Source organism: Typopeltis vanoorti, chromosome 23 (genome assembly GCF_054136105.1).
Source record: "Typopeltis vanoorti isolate ZY-2024b chromosome 23, IOZ_Tvanoo_1.0, whole genome shotgun sequence".
In the NCBI taxonomy this organism is placed as follows: Eukaryota; Metazoa; Arthropoda; class Arachnida; order Uropygi; family Thelyphonidae; genus Typopeltis; species Typopeltis vanoorti.
The window spans coordinates 44,937,164-44,958,851 of NC_143571.1; the positions used below are offsets into that span (position 1 = coordinate 44,937,164).

General features: G+C 34.1%; 1 protein-coding gene across 5 annotated transcripts in view; it reads left to right on the forward strand.

The window, feature by feature from the left end:
• The window catches only part of LOC150093810 (uncharacterized), a 364,154-nt gene that overhangs the window by 328,595 nt on the left and 13,871 nt on the right, over positions 1-21,688 (forward strand). For all 5 annotated transcript variants that reach the window (XM_090413165.1, XM_090413166.1, XM_090413168.1 and 2 more), the window contains one exon: positions 4,711-4,847. In XM_090413165.1, the coding sequence (XP_090269291.1) occupies positions 4,711-4,847 (137 nt within the window). The remainder of the gene's footprint in view (positions 1-4,710; positions 4,848-21,688) is intronic.

The following is a 21,688-nucleotide window of genomic DNA, read 5'->3' on the forward strand; positions in this document are numbered from 1 at the left end:
TGTACATATTTATATTGCCCCACATTGAGAAACACTGATCTAGACCAACCTCAATATCATTAACACACAAGTTAAATAACCATGGTTGTCAATGTCACCCTCCTTCTAGACTTAGCACCTCCATATATTAATTTATGCAGAATTTGGCTGGCTATTATGCTAGGGGGGGGGGGGCATCAAAATCTTTGAGACGTTGAGGTGGGGCATGATCCAAAAAAGGTTGAGAAACACTGGTCTAGATTGTGATATACAATTATTTGCCAAGTTAGGAATGGTAATGTAAGTTTCTGGTACTTACTCTTGCAGGCTTTAATTTTTTTCTACTCTTCTATTAATTTTATATATTTTGTTTGTTTTTTACATAGTCTGTAATCTCTACTCTAGCGACCCGACTTATTGGCTTTAGGCCTCCAATAAGTGGAGCATTAATCTCACGCCAGGTGATGAAATTCGTCTCCTACGTAAAGACGTTTGCAGACATCTATATCCTTGGTAGTATTCAAACCTGTAGCTTATTGGTTGGAGAGTGGATCTGCTCTCCAACCAATCCAATATCAAAGCCTTTACAAGGCTTTGATAAAACCATATCTGGATTGCTGTGCTCAGATATTGTTGCCTGGATTTTGTGAGGATGAGAAAACAGTCAAAAAAAATTTGGCAGTAGATGACCAAAATGATATCTAGCTTATGGAATTTTGCACATGATGACTATGATTTGAAGGATTTGAAAATTAGAGCGGAAATATAGAAACATAAAGTTGGTAAGGGGATCTTAGTATAGACACACAATTGAGTAATTTACAGTTCTTGGTAGGTGAGGTGAGAACTTGGGGTCATCCCCTAGAAGCTTAGTAAAAGGGTGGTTAGAAAACCTGTGAGGTCCAGAATCTTCTTATGGCATGTGGTAAGTGTGTGGAATGATATTTTCATATTTTTCTTCTTGTCCTTTTCTGTCAAGAAGCTCATTGTCTATTTATTATTATTTAAAATCAGAAAATTGCAATACTGATGAGTGCCTTGATCGGTGTCTAAATGGGTTCTCTCTCTCAATCCTTGGAGACTCCTTAAAAGGGTATTCATAATAATAATAGATCAATGACTATTTTTCAATGTATGCTATATTTATATAAAACAAAGATGTCTGTGACTTTTTGTATATTGAATATTTAAAAACCAAATGACTGCCTTGTAAAATGAGAGAATAGCTTCCTTATTCTTAAAATTTACTGTTCTCTATAATAATGCTGTTATTTAATACAAAGACTTCACCACACAAAAACAGTTTTCAGGAGACTTTAAAATTAAAGTTCTTGAACTAACCAGTGTTGTGAATTATTTTCCAAATTGTGCTATAGACTATGAAAGCAAACTAAAAGCATGCATGCACAACTAGAAGTTTTGACACAGAATGTCAGACAAATGTTAACACTTCAGTGTTGACATTCAACTCACAAGTTTGGAAATGAGGAGCTCAGTGGTTGTCAAACCACTATTCTTCCTTGCGGTAAGCTCTGCAACATAAAAAGAAAAAGAGAGGTTGTCAGAAAACCTGATACATGACAACCCTAAGCTATTAACCTATAATCATCATTGCTGCTTTAGAATTCTTAACAGAACTGGCATCACATTTGGTATCCCAAATAGCAGCATATTTGCTTCCATCAAAATTTGTAAAGTGAACCATTCTCCCCATTGTATGTTAGATATGTTTACATTGATCTTACTATTGATTCTTCATTTACTACTTCAGAAATGTAAAATATTCTTGCACTATCTAATTTTTTGGAAAAAAGCACACATGCAGAAATACAGTATATGCATTGTATATTATAATACTTAAAAAAAAAACAACTAATGGATATAAGGGAAATTAGAATTTATTAACTGTAGATTAGAGTAGTTAATTTCTAATGTTCCTTACATGCATTAAACCTTTTTAAAGTTATTTTTATATCTACAACATATTTGTATAAAACATCTAGATACATTGTATATATATTTTGGGTGTTGTTGAAAAGTATAAAGATTATTGAGAAATATCTCCAGTGAGATTCATTTAAAAATTTAATACTAATATGAGTTTTTAATGGAATTGTGACATAGTATATATTATAGGACCATATTCATAAGATTAAAGAATAATAATAATAATTTTTATCATTGCAAATATTTCAGCCAGAAATTAACAGGCCATCATTAGTGCATCAGCATAATCACAAGGTGAAACTAGAACCAGGAATGCTAATCCTATATACAGCCATGTGCCAGTGTCACCGTACAGGTGGTTACAGGAACAAAGGAGATTACAGTTAAAACTAAAATTAAATTATTTGAAATACATCATCATGCTTGTCAAGGATTTAGGCCTAGAGTGGCTTGTTCCAGCCAAAGAATTGACACTCTCATTGACAAACAAAGAAAAATTTAAGTTACCCATCATAATGAACAGGTAAAGAAAAATAGAGACATTTTAAAAAGATAAATTGATGCTGTATGCTATTTGACTAAGCAAGTGCTTTCTTTGAGAGGTCATGATAAGTCTGAAGATTCAGTTAATTGAGGAAATTATATAGAATTTTTAAATGTGCTCCACGAGTATGATCCTCTTTTATACAGTCATTTAAAGGATTAGACTGTATTTCAAAAAACTTCTTCCAAAGTTCAAAATGATATCAGTAGTACTCTGTCTGATGTTAAAGATGTTATATGGCACATTAGTTGTACCTCTTACGGTAGAATTTTATTTCTGAAATTGCATTTGTTCGCAGAATTTTATTTCTGAAATTCGCAGTTTTGGATGATTTCGAATATCTCAAATGCAATTTAAACTGATTTTAAGTATTCATTTTGCTTTTCATAAATTGAGTGCTTTTTGCATTTAATGACTGTATTATAAACAGCTATTACATATATTTTCTGGAACTGAAAATTTGAAAGTGGATGTTAGGACAAATGTATTTAGTTAGTCTGTAGGAGGGGAGTGCTTTTCCATTAAGTGCGCCATTTGAGTTGTCTCTAATTACACTAATTGTTTCTAAATATAGTACACAGATGTTAAATGTCTGTTTACTGTATTTAGTGATAAACAAAGCCACTTATTTTTATTGCTTGTGCAGTATAGCATCTGTTGAGATTGGAAAATTTTTAACGGTATAAAGACAGTTTTATTGTAGTTTTTGGAAACAAAAGACAGTAAAAATTTATCTATTCCTGAATAAAGATGAATGCTTCTGTGTATTATAAGAAGTTGTTGATCTACAACAAAATACTAGCATGGGTGCGATATCTATTACTGATAAGACAGAAGAGCCACTGATGCTTAACTAATGAATGTATGATTCCCAAGCGTGAATAATTCCGATAATGATCAGATATTATGTATCCTATTATTGCATAAAATGTATACTGAGTCTCATTAAACAAAAGAAAATTCTTCGAAAACAAAGTGAAATATACATAAACCTGAAAAATACAGATAACATGCACAACAAATTTTACAAGATTTGCTTCAGTAATAAAATTAGACTGGGATATATTGGCCGAAGATTTTAATAATAAATTAGCAAATTAAAGAAACATAAATGAATACACTCCTTTATGTTTATAGTACTCATTTATGTTTCTTTCTTGACCTGTTTTAAGCTTTTTTTTTTATTATCTTATGTATGCCCAGACGAAGCCAACAGTCAAGTTGGTGAAACTAGTCGGCTTAATTTTTTATTAAAATCTTTGCCCAATATATTCCAGTCTAATTTTATTATTGAATTAAAGTCGATGGTCAAAAAAAATTGAATTATCAAGAAGATTTGCTGTTCCATCCAACCACATGTATTCTGGCCACACCTAAATGAATCACCTGATCAACATTATTAGTTCGTTGGATTATAGTTCTCTCCCTATAGTTTTTAACTGAACTAGTAAATGTGTATAGTGGCAGTTGCAAACAAATCTCTTTCCTTCTCCTCGTAAATTTTTTTTTTTTTAAATTATGCCATCATCAATTCATTTATTTGTGTTGAGACTTTATAGGATTGCATACTATTTGTTCTACCCAGCAACTTCCTGGACGCACATACCTTATAAATGATGGTTCACATATTTATGCCTTTGAGTAATTCATATATATATCAACCAAATAGAGCATTGCCCTTTATTATCATTTTCTAATATATCTTAAAACAAACACATTGTCCCTCATTCTAAGCAGATTTGGTTACAATTAGTTGATAAATTAAAGTATTCAAAGTTATCCTCTAATTAATTGCATTGGATCAATTAAGATGAATGCTGATGCACTATGCACTCTTGAAACTTTCATACATCAATAAAAAATTCAATGATATGGTCAAATTGATATGAATTTTGTAGTACAGGCTGCATAAGCCACACGACAGCACGCCCAACCGAAATTGGCACTCGATGCCCCTGATATATATATGGCTAATTAACTGAGCTTTTATTATTGTTGTTGCATATCAGAAATAGAACAACATATTTCACTAAATAATTTAATGTTGCAAAAGATTGTGTGGTGAATAGGAAAAAATGTATTAACCAGGATTATTTTACTTTCTTTCTTTACAATATTATATCTTTGAATCATGGTTTCCATAAATATTATTATTGCTTTAATTACTATTTTAGATCAGAGACATCTAACCACTTCAATATATCAGTATTATAAAAATATTATTTTGTCTCTTTTTGCAGCGTCTGAAAGAACTCAAGCAGAGAGAATTTGGAAGAAATGTGGTTTCTAAATGGAAGAAGGAAGATAGAAAAAGAGAAAGAGAATTAAAACGTCTCCATGAGCTTGCTGAAATTAGAGCGCAAGCTGCTGAAATTAGGTATTTCTCTTTTTACTAGATTTATTATTCTGCAGTGTTAATAGTAATTAATAGTAGTGAATAATCAAAATAGTTATTGCATTCTAATTAACTGCAAAATTAACCACCACCCCATTAGCAATTTTAAGCATGAAAGTTAAAGAAACTTAAGGAAATTGATTAAGCATGTATCCAAAATTGAATGCTGAATATTAAGTTGTGTACAGCATCCTAATAAGAAGGCAAGAAATTGTTTGGTAACATACTGGAATCTACTTAATTTTGTACGAGTAGTTAGTTGCCCATTGATCTCTAAATAAATAATACAATCTAGGGCCATTACTTTTTAATTTGTATATTAAAGATGTGTGATTTAAGGAGAAGGGATATTCAGTTGTTTGCTAACAATACAAAATTGGAAAGGTAGTAGTTTATAAATGTGATGTAGATATTCTGCAGGATGATTTAATAAATTAGCAGTGTGGGCAAGTGATAGGATTATCAATTTAATGTTACAAGATATAAGGCTATGCACTTTGGAATGAAAAGATTACATGCTTTGTGTCACATTGCTGGTAGCATAGCATTGCAGAAAATAACAAAGTCAGGGATTTGGGGGTGATAGTGGATAAAGAGTTGAAATTCAGAAGACATATGCAATTGACACTGATATCAACAAGTTGTGGAAACTTATTTGTTTAGAGTGTATATTGTCTAGTCAGTACATTCAGACCGATGGATTTTTGTAGCTATGTGGATTTAAGTAAATAATTAGTGCTCACAATTTTATAAGTTATAGATAGACAAAAATAAAAAAAAAGGAAAACATTAGTATCAGAAATATTTAGGTTAGTGCACAAATTGAGTCTGAGAACTGGAAACTTTGAACGCAAAATATTTTTCATGCACACATGGGATGATAAAAATTAAAGGAAACATTGCCTGTAGTTGATGATTGGAATGAACTTGTGAAAGTTTCTTTACAGACCTATAATATCAGGGAAATTATCATGAGGCTGTGTAAGACTCACTCAGTAATATATTATGTGCACATCTTCTTTTAAGTATTCTGAAACATGAGTTTGCTTTGGCTTCCAAGATGTAAAATAATAAATTATGACCAGCACACTGTTATAATGCTGGCTGGTTTTCTTTACTGCTTTTTTTTTTTTTTTTTATGTTTTTGTCATGCTCGTAATATTTTAAATTTTATAATCTTTAAATCTATCACCTTCCAAAATTTGTTTTCTGTTTTTATGGTTTTATATCTGCCTTTTGATATAACATTACTTATATATTTGGTTTTCACTTTCCACATTGTTTTCCCAACTGACATTATTTTTCTTTCCACACCATCCTGATCTTCATATTATCCAGGTATGTATGATTTATTATTCTTTGAAATTTAAATTTTAAATTAACGAATAACCCATTAATGCAATACCTACTGGTTGGGGGAAAAAATAGCTCCATTAACAGTACAGCTTAGCTTGTATTTATAAAGTTATAGCTTTATATATGTATATAAAGTTTTTTTTACCTTGGGTAATGTATATTAGGGTTACCAAGTAATTTTATAAACTTGGTTATTTTACTCCTAATCCCAAGTAAGCAAACAGTTAAGTTTGTGTCTGAATGTAGTTCAAGTCTAAAGGTGGTGCAACACCAGGGCAACTCATTGTAAAGGTGGGTAAAGTTTGCTTAAAAGGCAGATATAAAACCATAAAAACAGAAAACAAATTTTGGAAGGTGATAGATTTAAAGATTATAAAATTTAAAATATTACGAGCATGACAAAAATATAAAAAAAATTTTTTTTTAACTGTTTGCTTGCTTGGGATTAGGAGTAAAATAACCAAGTTTATAAAATTACTTGGTAACCCTAATATATATATATATATATATAAGAACTACCAAGAAACTCTTATGAGAACAGTAACCAAATAAATAATAATAAAAAAAAAAAAGCATAAGAACGTGAAGTATGATAACAAAGTAAGTAAGATTGATTCTGGTTTAGTTAATCCAAGAAAACAACATGTTTAGTCTTATCATTTTCTGCTATAAATCTTCAAGGACTGTACCAGTTATAATGATAGTACTACATGGTTAATATTTCATGTCTAGTTTGCAATCAACAGGTGTGAATCTTCTAAAGCAGTGGTTCTCAACCTTTGTGAGACCGCAGCCTGGTAAATTCTTTTTTTATAAGACGAGGGCCCGGTCCAGCAAATTTACTCATAAATACCTTTCCAATTTTTTTTTTAAGTTCATTCATTAAACTAACGTAAATATTAATAATTAATTATTGCATAATTATAAAGAGGATTAGTACACTTATATATGGTGTGGCATGTTGACAAATACAAAATTACATTTAAATTAGTTATCAATCACTGGACTAATGAAATCTTGTAGTATATAGTAGTTTCCTCAGGCCAACATCATTAAATTAATTTATGCTGATTTTCATTGACGTATCCCATTCTGATCACCAAAAAGTTATAATATTATTCAGTGATAAATTGATTATTGTATTATTAAGTTCATTTTAATAATGTTGGTTTTTTTAAAAAAATGGCAGTTAGAAAAATATTTATGCATTGTAATGGCCTGTGTAGCTCAGTGGATGTGGCGTTTACACACCACCGCGCTTGGCCGCACGAAGGAAGTCTTGGTTTCGAGTCTAGTCGACGACTAGAAGAAATTTTTCTAAGCCTTTTTTCGACCGGTTCCCGAGTTAGTCGATCTCTGGCACGGGCAAGCAGGTTTTTCCTCCCGGAAACTCGGGTTTTTCGTCCTGTAAACTCAAGAAAATCGACCGTAGAACCCACATTATTTCAGACATTAAATATATTGTGTTAAGGTTAGGGACCACGAGATGGCGGCACATTTGAGCCGTCTCTCTTCACTGCGTACCGCTTAATTAGTGATAGCCTTGGGCCATCTGTCTCTGATTGGGTACCAGTGGAGATTGAACTGCCCACTCAGTCTCCAAAAGTTAGATAGGGCTAAGTGGCCTCGCCTACTCCCGTATATACGGGAATAAAAAAAAAGGCGTTAGCTGATTTTTTTTTTTTTTTTTTTTTTTTTTTTTTTTTTTTTTTTTAACTCACCATAAAAGTCAGCTGAGCAGGGGAAGCAGCAGCAAAATGTCAACTTGTCAGTGAAACGTTTATTATCACATATACATGCCATATTTATATATGCAAAGTATGCAATTTAATAAATAAAAATGTATGAATCTCTCAATTCTAAACTAGTTCCAACACTAATTAATATTTTGAATTTAAAAATGCATCACATTAACACAGCAATTATATATAAGTTATTCAAAAAGTTAAACTCAGTTTCTTTTATTACAACTGAGTTTTTGAAGGTTTTAGTTAGGCTAGTGAGACTTTTGTTGCTGTTTTCTGCCCATTAGCTTATTAATTCTGGGATGAATTGAAGTGATAGCCGAAAGGAGACAGTCAGAAAGTTGCAGTCAGTTCCTCTGCTTTGTTTTAAGCACAGTCATGGCAGAAAATGCAGTTTCACAAAGATGTGGAAAAAACAAAGAAATCTCATTGTTATTTCATGTAAATTTGGATATTCGTTTTTCATTCTTATCCAGAATTTCGAATTACTCATAGAATTGAAAGTACTTTCGGTCCTTTTTCTGATGATAATTCAGTAAGTTGAAGAGTTTCTTCATGGGAAAGGACTATCTCTTTGTGTTCAACAAAGGGGTTCACAATTCGCATATTTTGCCTCCGGGGATCCTTATATTCAGGAAAATACTTTTCAAACCACAACATAATCTTCAAGTGGGCTGCAATAATACATGAAACTGAAATCTGTGAAAAGAAATCATCTGATTTGATAATATAATCTGAGTACGACTGAAACATTCCATTTTTTCTTTCTGCAATCATATTAAGCCAGAGTTAGAGTTTCTTTTTGAATGATTCGATCTTATTCCAAGCATTAAATATTGTTGTATCTGTGACCTTGAAGTTTTAAATTCAACTCGTTTATGTAAGAAAATATGTTGCTGAGATGCACCAGTCTGGCTACCCATTTTTTATCCTAGAAATAATTTGACAGGCCACTTTCCTTATCACTTAGAAACAGCTAAACTTCCTTTCGGAGTTCATATAACCTCTTGAGAATTTTATTGCGAGACAGCCAATGAACTTCCGAATGGAAAAGAAAATTTTGATGATCAGAGCCCATTTCATCGCACAATGCTTTTAACAGTCTTGTATTTAAAGCACTGTTTTTTATATAATTAATGATTTTAACAGATTGAGACAGGACTTCATTAAGCTCAGGTGCCATTTTTGGGGGGTGGGCAGGTTTTGCCTATGAATGCAGCAATGCATTGACAATAAGTTATTACCTGCCATATCCTCAATTTTAGTAACTAAACCTGAATTTCTACCTGTAAGACTGGCAGCGTCGCCAGTACAAACTCCAAATGCAATTTTTCTATTTGGGACCTTTCGCTTCAATGAAACCATTTAAAACTTTGAAAATTTCACTGCTGGTAGGGTACGTAGGTAATTCAGAAACACTTAAATGTCTTCCTTCTTGTCACTTTCATCATGATCAATATATCGTACATACATAAGTAAAATGCTGTTGTTCTGAATATCTGTAGATTCGTCTAGTTGTAATGCAAACAATTTCAATTTTTTAATTTTTTCAACAAGTTGTGTTCAGTATCTTGCCATATCAGATATCTGCCTTTCAGCTGTATCATTCGACAGTGGGATGTCTTTCATTTTACTTGCTGCAGACTGGCCTAATACTTCATTAAAAGCAGCAATCAAAGAAGGTTTAATGAGGTCTTCGGCAATGGAATACATTTTTTTACAATTAGCTGTCTGTTAGGGTATTAAATAGGATGTCGTCAGAAGTAAAGTGTCAGTGGTCGAAGCTTGGGAAATAATTTTCTTTTCTATTTTAAGTGCATCTCTTTTACGCATAAAGAACTCGATGGGTTTATTGACTATATCGGAATGTTTTGTGTTGAGATGTCAGGTAAGTCGTGATGGCGTCATACCTTCATTTCCCAGAACAGTAGTACAAATGACACATTGAGGTCGTGGTAATTGATCAGTGTCAGGGCATTGTATTAAATAGCTGTCCATGTACTTACGAGTGAATGCAGACTTTTTCCTCTGTGTGCTGGTAGTTTTCCCCTCCTTTTGTACACTCTAGAGATCATTCTGTAGGCTTGAGGTGGATGAATCACTATTCTTAACACCAAATAACAAAGTTCCTTGTCTCTTATTCATATTAAAATTTAAATCTGTAGGCCTATTACTTTTAAAAAATCACAGCACTCCGGTTTCAAAATAAGCACTTACATGCTGTAATATGAACTTGCACAGAGACAGTATTCATTATTACTAGATTTGAGAACCAGATACAGACTACCTTGATCTTCAATTTCAGTGGAAAAATTTTCTTTATACTTTCTTGCTAATTGGTCACTGACATTTGCAACACAGATGTTATTTCATTCAGTTTTGAGAACAGAGGATATGCTGTCCGTTGTTGTAATCAGCTTGCAGGCAATTTTTATGATGGGCATAAATAGCGGTATTCCCTTTCCTGAATGTTGAAAATTTTCAATGTGTGAAAATTAAGATAATTCATGAGTACTGCCATGTTTAAAAATACACGGCTTGGTCACTGACATTTGCTACACAGATTTATATAGGTGTTCTGGGTCTGAGCTTTTCGACATGTTCATGAATATTCTTCTCCTCAGAATATGTCCACTATAAAATATTTCTTCATGAAAATGCTTAGAAAATAAAATGACAAATTCCAGGAGAACTTCTCGCAGCCCGGTATAAAGGCATGGATTAGTGACTGGTTGCCACATCAATAAGTAATCTGTCAGAGACATTTCGATCCTCCTCAAGTTGCCCAGGTCAACAGTTAGTGATGTGATTTGTGAAGTGGAAACGTGAAGGCACAACCACAACAAAACCACGGTCAGGTAGGCTATGTTTAATGACAGGCAGGAACCATTGAGCATTCAAGGTGGTTCATGGAAATCACCAGGCATTGAGTGAAACAATCACCCTGAAGTTCTGCAGTGCTACTTACTGTCCACCCAGCACCATGATTGCGCACCAAGAGTTAAGAGGAATAGGGTTCCATTGTTGAGCAGCTGCCCATAAACCAAACATTTCTTCTGTGAATGCTAAGCTCTGCCTGCAGTAGTGTAAAGAATGACTTAACAGGAAATCAGCAAGCAACATAGAAACAATGGACTGCAAACCAGCAACATGAGAAATGTAGATGATGTGTTCTTTATTTGGCCTCATGGCCCAGACACATTAGACTCCTTCCTCAATAGTCTACATAAAAATTCAGTTTATGATGGAAAAGGAAAATAACAATAGTTTACCCTTCCTAGACACCTTAGTAACACTCCTTCCTAATGATAACCTTTCCTTCGCTGTGTATAGAAAACCTACTCACACTTGCAGATTCATTCACAAACTTTCTCACCACTGTCCCTCTCAACAATATGGCATTATTAAAACTCTCACCAATAGAGCCTATAATCTTTGTTCCAGTGGAACCTCTCAACCACATACACAACACATTCCTTTCCAATGGTACAGTGATTACAGAATTAAAAAATAACCATTTCCTCAGCCATCGCTTCAGAAATGCCATCACCATCCCCTACATCTATGGCATATCAGAAAAAATAGCCAGGTTGTTAAAAAAAAAGTATAAAATCTACAGTTTTTAAGTCCCACTGGAAGCTTGCTGCCCTTAATCGTTCTACCAAAGATCAGCACCCTCCTGTCTCAGTGCCTGTCTGTCCAAAGTAAGCCAACTTTGGCTTACTTTGGACAGACAGGTTGATTTAGAAGAACGCAAACCACAAATTAACTCTGCAATCATTACTATGATCATTCTTCCCTTGCAGACCACGTATTGGCTACAATTCACAGGATCTCCTGGAAAAAACCACCATGCTCCACCATATTAAATTTAAAAAGGAAAGACTGTTTTTTGGAATCTGCAGTGGCACTCAGAGAAATCAACCTCATTTAAACATATATAGATGCATGAAACTTCCCAAAATTTGGAAAATAATCGTCAGCAGTTCCAGTTTACACCCCAGACCACCTACAAATGACCATAGAGGGTGCACCACCTTTATGGGCATTGCCACACAGAGAGGGACACCATCAGCTGGTGGATTCAGTGGTGGAGGCACCCTCCCTCGATGAGTCTTTGGACTCCCTGGAAGTGTGACGTAATAATAATAACAACCACCACCTAGATAGGATTTTAGAATCACCCACATGTTTCATTTAGTATTGTGTGTGTGTGTGTGTGTGTGTGTGTGTGTGTGTGTGTGTGTGTGTGTGTGTGTGTGTTACAAAAGTTATTTGTAATCATTGAAGATGTCTCAGTGACAGATGAAATATTGGAAGAATTAAAATTAGTTTTTAATCCTTTCCTAGTGCTGTAAATATTCCATTAAACCTCTAACATGATGTCTTTCCAGCACTGACAAACAGATCTGAGCTCACATTCTCTTACCCTTAGTAATAAGCCAAGCACCAAATATGATCAGATCTCTCCCTGATTGGACTAACATTTACCTCCAGTCTCTCTAGGCACAAACATATCAGTAGCTTCCTCAGCATCTAGAAAATTAGGCATTCTCTTTCATTCAAGATGTTTTACAATAAAAAAAACTTAACTGTATACAAATAGCAAATCCACCCATCTTAGAATACTGCTCATATGTTTAGGTACCTAAAATTTCTCTAAAAATTGTTGATACTGTCCAGAAGAGATCAGTTTGGCTTATAGATGATCCTCCTCTTACATTCACTTCAACTTCTATTTTGCAGATTCTACAGGTACTTCATTGCTCTGCTGAACTGCAACCATACTTTCTCCACTTTATGTTACACCTGTTAATACAAGAGCAGCAATTACCCAGCTTCTCTTCTTCCTCTTTTATTCCATTCACCTCTGTCCTCTGGAACAGCCTTCCTCATTCAGTATTCTCAAACAACTACAACTTGCACCTCTTCAGAAAAAAAAAAAACTTCATATCATCAAATTCCTGACATTTACCCTCAAAGGGTGTACAGGATATGAATACTACATGAAAAATTTACATCATTACTAACACTTCCTATCTACAATTTTCCTCCAAATCAATCTGCTCCAACATTCAGATCTTATATTTCTATCTTCTAAGGCACTTTTTACCATATCAATTCACCTATATCTTGGTCTTTCTCTGGGTCTTTTTCCTGCCAACCAGGCAGAGAACACTTGTTTTGCTAATCTTTCCATTCCCATTCTGTTTAAGTGACCATACCACCTGAGATTAGCTCTGCTAACAATGTCAAGTTCTTTCTTAATATCCTCGCTTTTAATATGATATTGCCATTGATGCCATCTGTTCATGCCCCTAATCTTTCTCAGGACTCTCATATCTGCGGTCTCCATAAGTTAAAATTGGTTTGAACACTGTCTTGTATACAACTAATTTAGTGTGTTTTGACTAATTAAATTTATTCAGTTAATTTCCTACCATACAGCTTTGTTGATTCTGTTGTCTGTTTCCATATTTAATTTACCATCTTCACTAAAAATCGTGCCTAAGTAGCAGAAATGTTTTACTTGTTCTATAGGTTCTCCATTCACAATGCAGTTGATATTTTCAATGCTTCTGCATATTTTCATTGTCTTTGTCTTGATATTGCTGACCTGCATACTATATCTATTACAATAGTTATTCAATTTACTCAGGGAATCTTGCAGACTTGTAGCAAATGTATTTATAAGTATAACATCATCTGCATAAAGCACAGAGCTGACATTAACATCTCCAATTTTGATATCAGGTTTAATAAATTTCCTTCATAATATCATCCATATAGATAAAAGAATAACAGAGGGGATAATGTACATCCTTGTCTGACACCAGATCTAACATCAAACTAATCTCCTGTACTTCCTTCAATTCTAACTGCTGACTTACAACTCAAATAAAGACTAAGCATTGCTTGATATAATGACCCACTGACACCATACAACTATAGCGTTTTGTCGTAACATGAAAATCTGATCCTCACATCCTCTATTTGGCCTGAATCCAGCTTGTTCTTCACCCAGCTTCTCTTCCACAATCCTTCTCAACTGTTTCTCAAGTATACTGACATAAATCTTGCCAGGAACACTCAGTAGAGAAATACCTCTATAATTCTCACATTCAGTTTATTATTATTATTATTAAGAGAGATCTCCATGGTGTCAAAGCCTCATCGAGGGAGGCCACATACTACACACACACACACCAACTATCATACTTATTCTTGAATTCATTCACACTGCTTGCACCCACAACATCCAGTGTCAATCTATTCCAATCACGCACCACTCTATGAGAGAAAAATCTAGTCCTCACCCATTTCTTAGCAGCCTTCATTCTCAGCTTCCAAGGATGCCCTCTGGTCCTTTCCCCACCCTCCATAAATTGAAAAATTTAATCAATTGAAATCCTGTATGATCCTTCCAGAAGTTTGTAAATCTCAACCATATCTCCCTCTCTTTCTTGTGTCTGCAGTCTACAAATTCTCAATGTCTTCATACTCAGTCTCAGTATTCCACAATCCTGATATCATTTTTAACACTCTCCTTTGTACTCTCTCTAATATATCGGAATCACAATGGAAACAAGGACAACACCTGCGCACAATAGTCCAAGTGAGGTCTTATCAACGCCTTGTAAAGTGGCAAAATAACATCCTTATCTTTACATGTGAACGTGTGTTTCAGCATTGCAATTATCATTTGAGTTGCATTTCCAATCTTTGCTACATGGCCACTGAACTTCAACTTCCTATCTACTAACACTCCAAGATCCCTAGCCTCATCAGTTTCTTCAAGCATAATCCCACCAATATAATACGACATTGGATATCTAATCACGCCGAAGTGAATGACTTTACATTTACTGACACCCGGTTTCCCATGCCTACAATTCCAGCCTATTGAAATCATTCTGCAAGTACTGCATATCAGCAGCATTCCTGGTTACCCTACCTATCTTTGCATCATCAGCAAATAGCTGTATGTCACTTGTTTATTTCTCTTTTTATATATGGATACTATGAGAGCTCTACTCTGATCATCTGGAATTCGTCCCTCTGTCCATGCCTTCTGAACTATGCAGTGCAGCCACTGTGGAGGTATAAAAACCTCCATACTTCAGTATTTCTTGTTGAATATCATCTACTCCAGCTGCCTTTCCACATTTCAAACTTTTGATGGCTTTTTCTACTTCAAGTATGGATATGTATTCCTGATTGCTTGCTTGATCAATGTTTTTTATCACTGCGCTGTCATCACTGCTTGTTTCATTTGGCAATTTTTCAGAGTAATTACTCCATATATCAAGGATATCTTTTTCTCCAGTTTTCATGTCACCTTTATCATTTCTAATTCCTTTTACAGCATTCTCTCCTCCATTTCTGAGCCTCTTCAACAATCTCCAGAATATCTTGCCATCTTCTTGATATTTATTTTCTATGTTCTTACTATAGACTTCCCCTGACTTTTGTTTAGTTAGTTTCACACGGTGTTTAGCTTTCTTACATTGTCACTGTATTCTCTAAGAGCACAAGCTGACTTATTTGCCATTAACTTTTGATATGCTTTCTTCTTTTCCTTCACTGCCTCTTTAACTTCCAGTGTTCACTATGAAGTTCTGATTTTTCTATCCTTGCAGGCAACCTCACCGCATTCCTCTCTGGCTGAACAATCAGTGTTTTCTTCAGGGCTTGCCATTGGATCTACATAGTTTGGTTCCTCTACTCAAACTCTTTCATTTTTTCTTGAATATTGTTTGTGTATAGTCTACAGTTGACATCTGAGAGCTGCTCAACTTTTATTCACTTTAAAACTTTCTTACATGTTCTTCTTTTCAATATGAAATTCAATTTTATCCTGCTCAAGACTAAATGGTGATCACACTTCCAATTTCAAATCCTCTGTACACTCTGGTGTCCGGCACCAGAGAATAAACATCACTATCAACAGTAACATAGTGAATGAGACTTTTCTTATTCCTTGTGTCTTCTCTCCATGTGAATTTGTGCACATTTTTATGTTGGAACATGGTGTTATTAATAACCAGTCCATGTCCCGAGCAGAAATCCAAGTATTTGCCATTATTATTAGCTTTGGTCTTATCTCCAAAGTTTCCCAAAATATTTTTGTGTCTGACAATCATTTTCTAGTCTGCTAATTAGGTCCCCAACAAGGACCAACTTTTCCTTTTTCATTGTGTCCATTGCTTTCTCTAAAACCTCAAAAAATTCCTCCACTTCTACATTAGTAGAACCTTCTGTGGGACCATTGTCCAGTTCCCCATGATATTTGTCCACATCACTCTACTTGAAATTGCCTGCCATTCAAGAAGATTAGCCTCATATAGTGTTGAGTACTGTGGTTATTCCTTCCTTTCCTTGGTTGTCACTGCCTGAATATAACATTTTGTATTTATTGCTCAGAAAGATCTCACCAGTTTTTGTCTTTTTTGTTTCAGTTATCCCTATTATGTTGATCTGGTACTTATCCAATTCCTCAGCTAGCTCCATTTCTTTGCCCTTCAGGCTTCTTATGTTGACAGTACTGATCTTCAACTCTGGTGATTGAGTTAGGGTGTGTTTTTTGTATTGTGGTTTAAGCCAATAAGAATACAATTTGGTCAGCTAAATCCCAAATTTCCAGCCCATCCTCATTTGTTCAGTATCCAGGTAGATACCTAACAGGATGCACCATGAAAAGGTGAGGATTGAACATTAGGTCAGAAGTCCTGGTCGGTTCACATATTCCTTTAAAGGATATGTGGAAGTCTCCTCTCACCCCCCCCCCCCCCAAAAAAAACATCATTTTTTTGGTGGGGTGACTCTTATGCACCCCCCAAAAAAAACATCATTAAACATCTATTTCGGTCTTCTCCTGCACCCCACACAGTACTGATGTGCTTATAGGTCCTTCAAACTCTTGTGTATTGCAGTGTTCTCCCCAGAAATGTTTACCAGCTGGGTGGAATGAAGCATTAGCTGGGCATACAAACATTTTGAATGAGTTAAGAAAGAACCTTTTTCATAACAAATTAAAATAGTAATTTTATTAGAAATTACTTCAAACAAAGATAATATTTTATATAGTAATTATAACAAACAAGACTAGGATTTTTCTTATTTTCTCTTTAAGTAATGAAAAACCTTCTAATTCTCACAGCTTAAAATTCTATACATTATTCTTCTCTTCTTCTTGGAAGCCCAGTCAGCAGCAGCTTTTTTGTAATTAAAATCTGTTGGATCTGGTCTCTCCAGTGAAATCAGCATCAGATTATTTAGTGTTCTGACTGATGCAGTGAAACCCCTTTCACATTCAACTGTGCTCACAGGTATGGCCAGTCCAACAGCAGCTAGTTTTGCTAAATTTGGAAATGACTCTTTGAGCTCAGATGTTGTTGCTAATTTCAGCAGTATTTGTCTTGGATCTAGATTTTTGTATGACTGTTCATTAATCATTTTTGATGCAACTGCCCATTCTAGTTTAGTACTTTCATAGTTTAAAACTGCAGGACTTCCATTTCTAGAATAATAATCAAAAAGAATCTCAGAAGCCTCACGTTGATCATGACTTTCTGCATTGAAAAGTCTTGAAAAGCAGGAAATGATTGGCATATCTGGAAATCTTGCTTCTAGGTGTTTAATAACTGTGCCTATGTATTTATCATATATTGTAGTCATATAACGTAATAACATTAGAATCTGAATAATCAATGTGAAGGTCTGACCATTCACCTGAAAGATGCTGATGAAGATTTTGAAAATGATTCCCAGGAGTGTCCTTCAGTTCCATGATGGATAGTTTTCTGGCTTCTAAGTCTGGCTCTATTTCAGTTAAGTCAACATCTTGCTTTTGCCACGATCTAGACAAGTTAGATAAATGCAGTAACACATCTGAAAGCATCATTAGTGAAGCAACGAAATTGTATGTTCTGATATATTTACTTAAACCTTCAGCTGTGATATCATTTCGTTCGGTGGCCTCTCTTTCCAATGCAGCTATAACACTCACCATGCATTTTTTAGAGACTGTATTGTAGAATCATGAGATAACCATCTAGTGTCACTAGCCATTTTAAGTTTAATCTGAGGACTGTTCAGTATATTTTGGATTTGGGTTAAACCAGCCATCCTGACTGAGGAATTTTGGAAGAAGAAAAACAGTTGCCTTAAGATATCATTAAACATGACTAAATAAGGCACTTCAGCAGCTGCTTGGGCACTAGCAAGAGCCAGTCGGCAGTTGACCATGAGTCCATCTGTTTTATCTTTGAGCAGTTTTGCAACTCCCTTTTGCTTTCCAATCATGAGCTGCTCAATCAGATCCTAGGCCCACCAGATTACAAGTTTTTAAGCCTAGACTCTTAAGGGTTTCAATTACTTTGTTAGTTATAGGCTCAGCTTTGCCATCAGTGATATTGCAAGTTGATACAAAACTAACCCTGACCTCTTTTCTAAGTTGACAAACATATTTAATGTAGACAATCAACTGTTTTAAAATTGAGATGTCTGTAATTTTATGTGATTTCATCACATAAAACACTGAAATAATCTGCAGAATGTATATTTTTCAGTATTAGTCAGTAATCACTTGCAAAACTCCATCTTAACCATAGAACCACATATTCCAAGAAGGATAATAATTAGTTAAAAGAAAAAGAGATTTTTTTTTTTTTTTCATATTTATGCTCCAAATGAGTTGCATGAATATAAAGAATTAAACATTTCTACCATCAACCACAGGACCTTATCGACAAACAAAAAGGACATCCTGATAGTGATGGGAGACTTCATCACCTGGTTGGGAGTTTTACACTCAACCAGGCCATGATGTGCAGATTTTAGCATCAGAAATTGATCTAATTTCTGATGCTAAAATATCAATCAACTCTTGCATTATTCTTTCTGAGTTATAATGTGCATTGTTACCAACATTAAGATATTCTCAGTAGGAACAGCCTATAGTCTTGCAATGCTCAAGCAATTTTTCAAATAATGTAGTATGTGGTAACTTATTTTTCGCTAACCAATACATAGATCTTAAAGCTCCCAGAAAAGCATCTCTCTGCAAGTTATTCAAAATTGAAATTGATTTTTCAATTTGTCCTCCTCCAGTTTCTTCTAGTATACGTTTTTCAATTATATCTGAACAAGAATCATTGTGTAACTTGTTCATGGTCAACCAAGCTTTCTTTTCGAAATTTGTGTATGGCAAAGTTACCCAAGTCACTTCCTTGTTTGTGGGTCGTCTCTTTCCGTATTTCATACATGTGAAACACATCATTCCATTATCTTTCACCACTAGCCAATGGAATTTTTTAAACCACTTGCTGTTAATACCTGATAAGCAGTGGATAAGATAAGATGTTTAGACGCACGTTTTTACATTTGAAAGAGACTTTGCAGAAATCGACGATTCTGTTGTTGGTTTGGCGTCTTTGCTACTATGCTTATCGGTTTCATTTTTCTTAAAATAAGAGTGTGGTTTTCTGACTTGACTTTTTACTCATTATGGGGTAATTTAATAAATACAAAATATCATTGTTATTAAATTAATCGGAACAAATCACTGAATTGTTCATGTTATGTCACAATTTTACTATTTATAAAGTTTTAATTACTAGGAATGGGAATTGGTATCACTTGAGACTGATGTCATAGTCCTCAAGAGTTTCGAGAATTCCACGAGATCACAACTATATTTGATGCGCAAGCCTATTTTCTTTTACAAACTAAAATATTAAATACTCGACTCACGATCTTCGGACAGAAACCATTATTAAGAAAAATAAATGTAGATTTACATCGATTTTTGCCTTCGATTCGAATTCGCTCAATTTTCACAATTTATTTCTTTCAAACATCAAAATTATGTCTCTTTCGTAAAAGATCTTTGCAACTGATACACGAGTATCGAGATTCTGGTTTGATTTCTCATCACTATTAATTAAAAAAATGCCTTCAATTATTTTTCCATTCTTGCTCACTATTTAGCCATGTCAATTCACAACATTAATTAGCCGGGTGGTTTGCCCATTCAAAAGCTCCTGGGGAGAACATAGTGTATGAGATCAATATATTAAAAAAAAATAAAATAAAATTACTCCAGACATCCAGAGTATCTTATCTTTATCCTTAGGTGTTTGTGTTGCATTTCTGATTCTTTGAGTATAAGGACTCTTTTTAAAACCAGGAAAGACCAGACTGATGGAGAAAGAGCTTGGAGAGGATCAAGTGGGATATAATAGGCATTGCTGAAACACACTGGTCAACAGTGTGTAGTAAATCTGAAGAATGGAAGACTATTTTACTCAGGAAGAGAAGTTGACATCCACACAGAGGGAGTCACAGTATTAGTCAATAATCACTTGCAGAATTCCACCTTAACCATAGAACCACATATTCCAAGTAGGATAATAATTAGTTAAAAGAAAAAGAGATATGTTTTTCATATTTATGCTCCAAATGAGTTGCATGAATATGAAGAATTAAACATTTCTACCATCAACCACAGGACCTTATCGACAAACAAAAAGGACATCCTGATAGTGATGGGAGACTTCATCACCTGGTTGGGAGTTTTACACTCAACCAGGCCATAATGTGCAGATACAGGATATCTCCAAACAATATGATTAAAAATTGGATTAATTACATTCTGATCTAAAATAACTAGAATGGTAGAGTAAAAGAAACCAGATTTTGACTCTGATTATGAATTACTAGCTGTAAAAATTAAGTTGAAATTTAAAAATAGTAAACCAAAGACACTAATCATTATTATTAACATAAGAAACTGAAAGATATATCCATAAAAATAAATAAATAAAAAAAATTACAGAAATGTAATAGAAACCAGAATTAGAGAAAATAACCTTTGGCAATGTAGAAAATATATGGAAACAGAGCAGTTATGATAAGTGATGCAAGAAAAACACTTTTGGTTCAAAATGAGAGCAAATAGCAAGTAGGTAACCACAGAAATTTTGGAAACCTTAGAAGAAAAAAAAATTGAATGGAAAAAATAATCAACATTACAAAAAACTGAAAACAAAATAGAATGTGCAAATCCACCAAAAATCTTTGGTTGGAAGAAAAAGCAAAAATATGTGACGAAGCCAATAAGAATGATAGCAAGAAGGCAGGCATTGCAATACTAATTTTCTAAAAGGGATATAAACAAAGGTGTGAAAATTATCATTCCCTAATTGCTAATGTTATATGTCTACTTTATCTTATCTGTCTTATCTGCTCCTTTTTGTTATATTTACTTTATGCTCTAGCTCTCATACATTTGCTCACACTCTGTAATTTAATGAACTTATTTGATTTACGACTGCACCAATTAAACTACTCATAGTGTGAGTTTTGCAAGAATTATAAACAAAGACAAAGCAGATATTATTCCCTGTTAACTTCTGATCCTTAATTTATATCTGTCGTGGCTTAAACATATAACTTAGCATGTCATAAATACTTTCCTCTTATTAATCAGATATATGCAGGTCCGTAGTTTTCGAATCAGTGCATTGACAAACCAGTCTCAATGTATCATACACAAAAGCATCGATATAACTAAATTTCAAGTCCTACATAATTACATGTAATTCTATCCTAGGTTCTTATAATCTAAACATGCCATCTGGTATTCTTATTAGTCTTAGTCATTCTTACCCGTTAAACAGCGAACTTGAAAAGCATATACTCAATTAACAACAACTTATG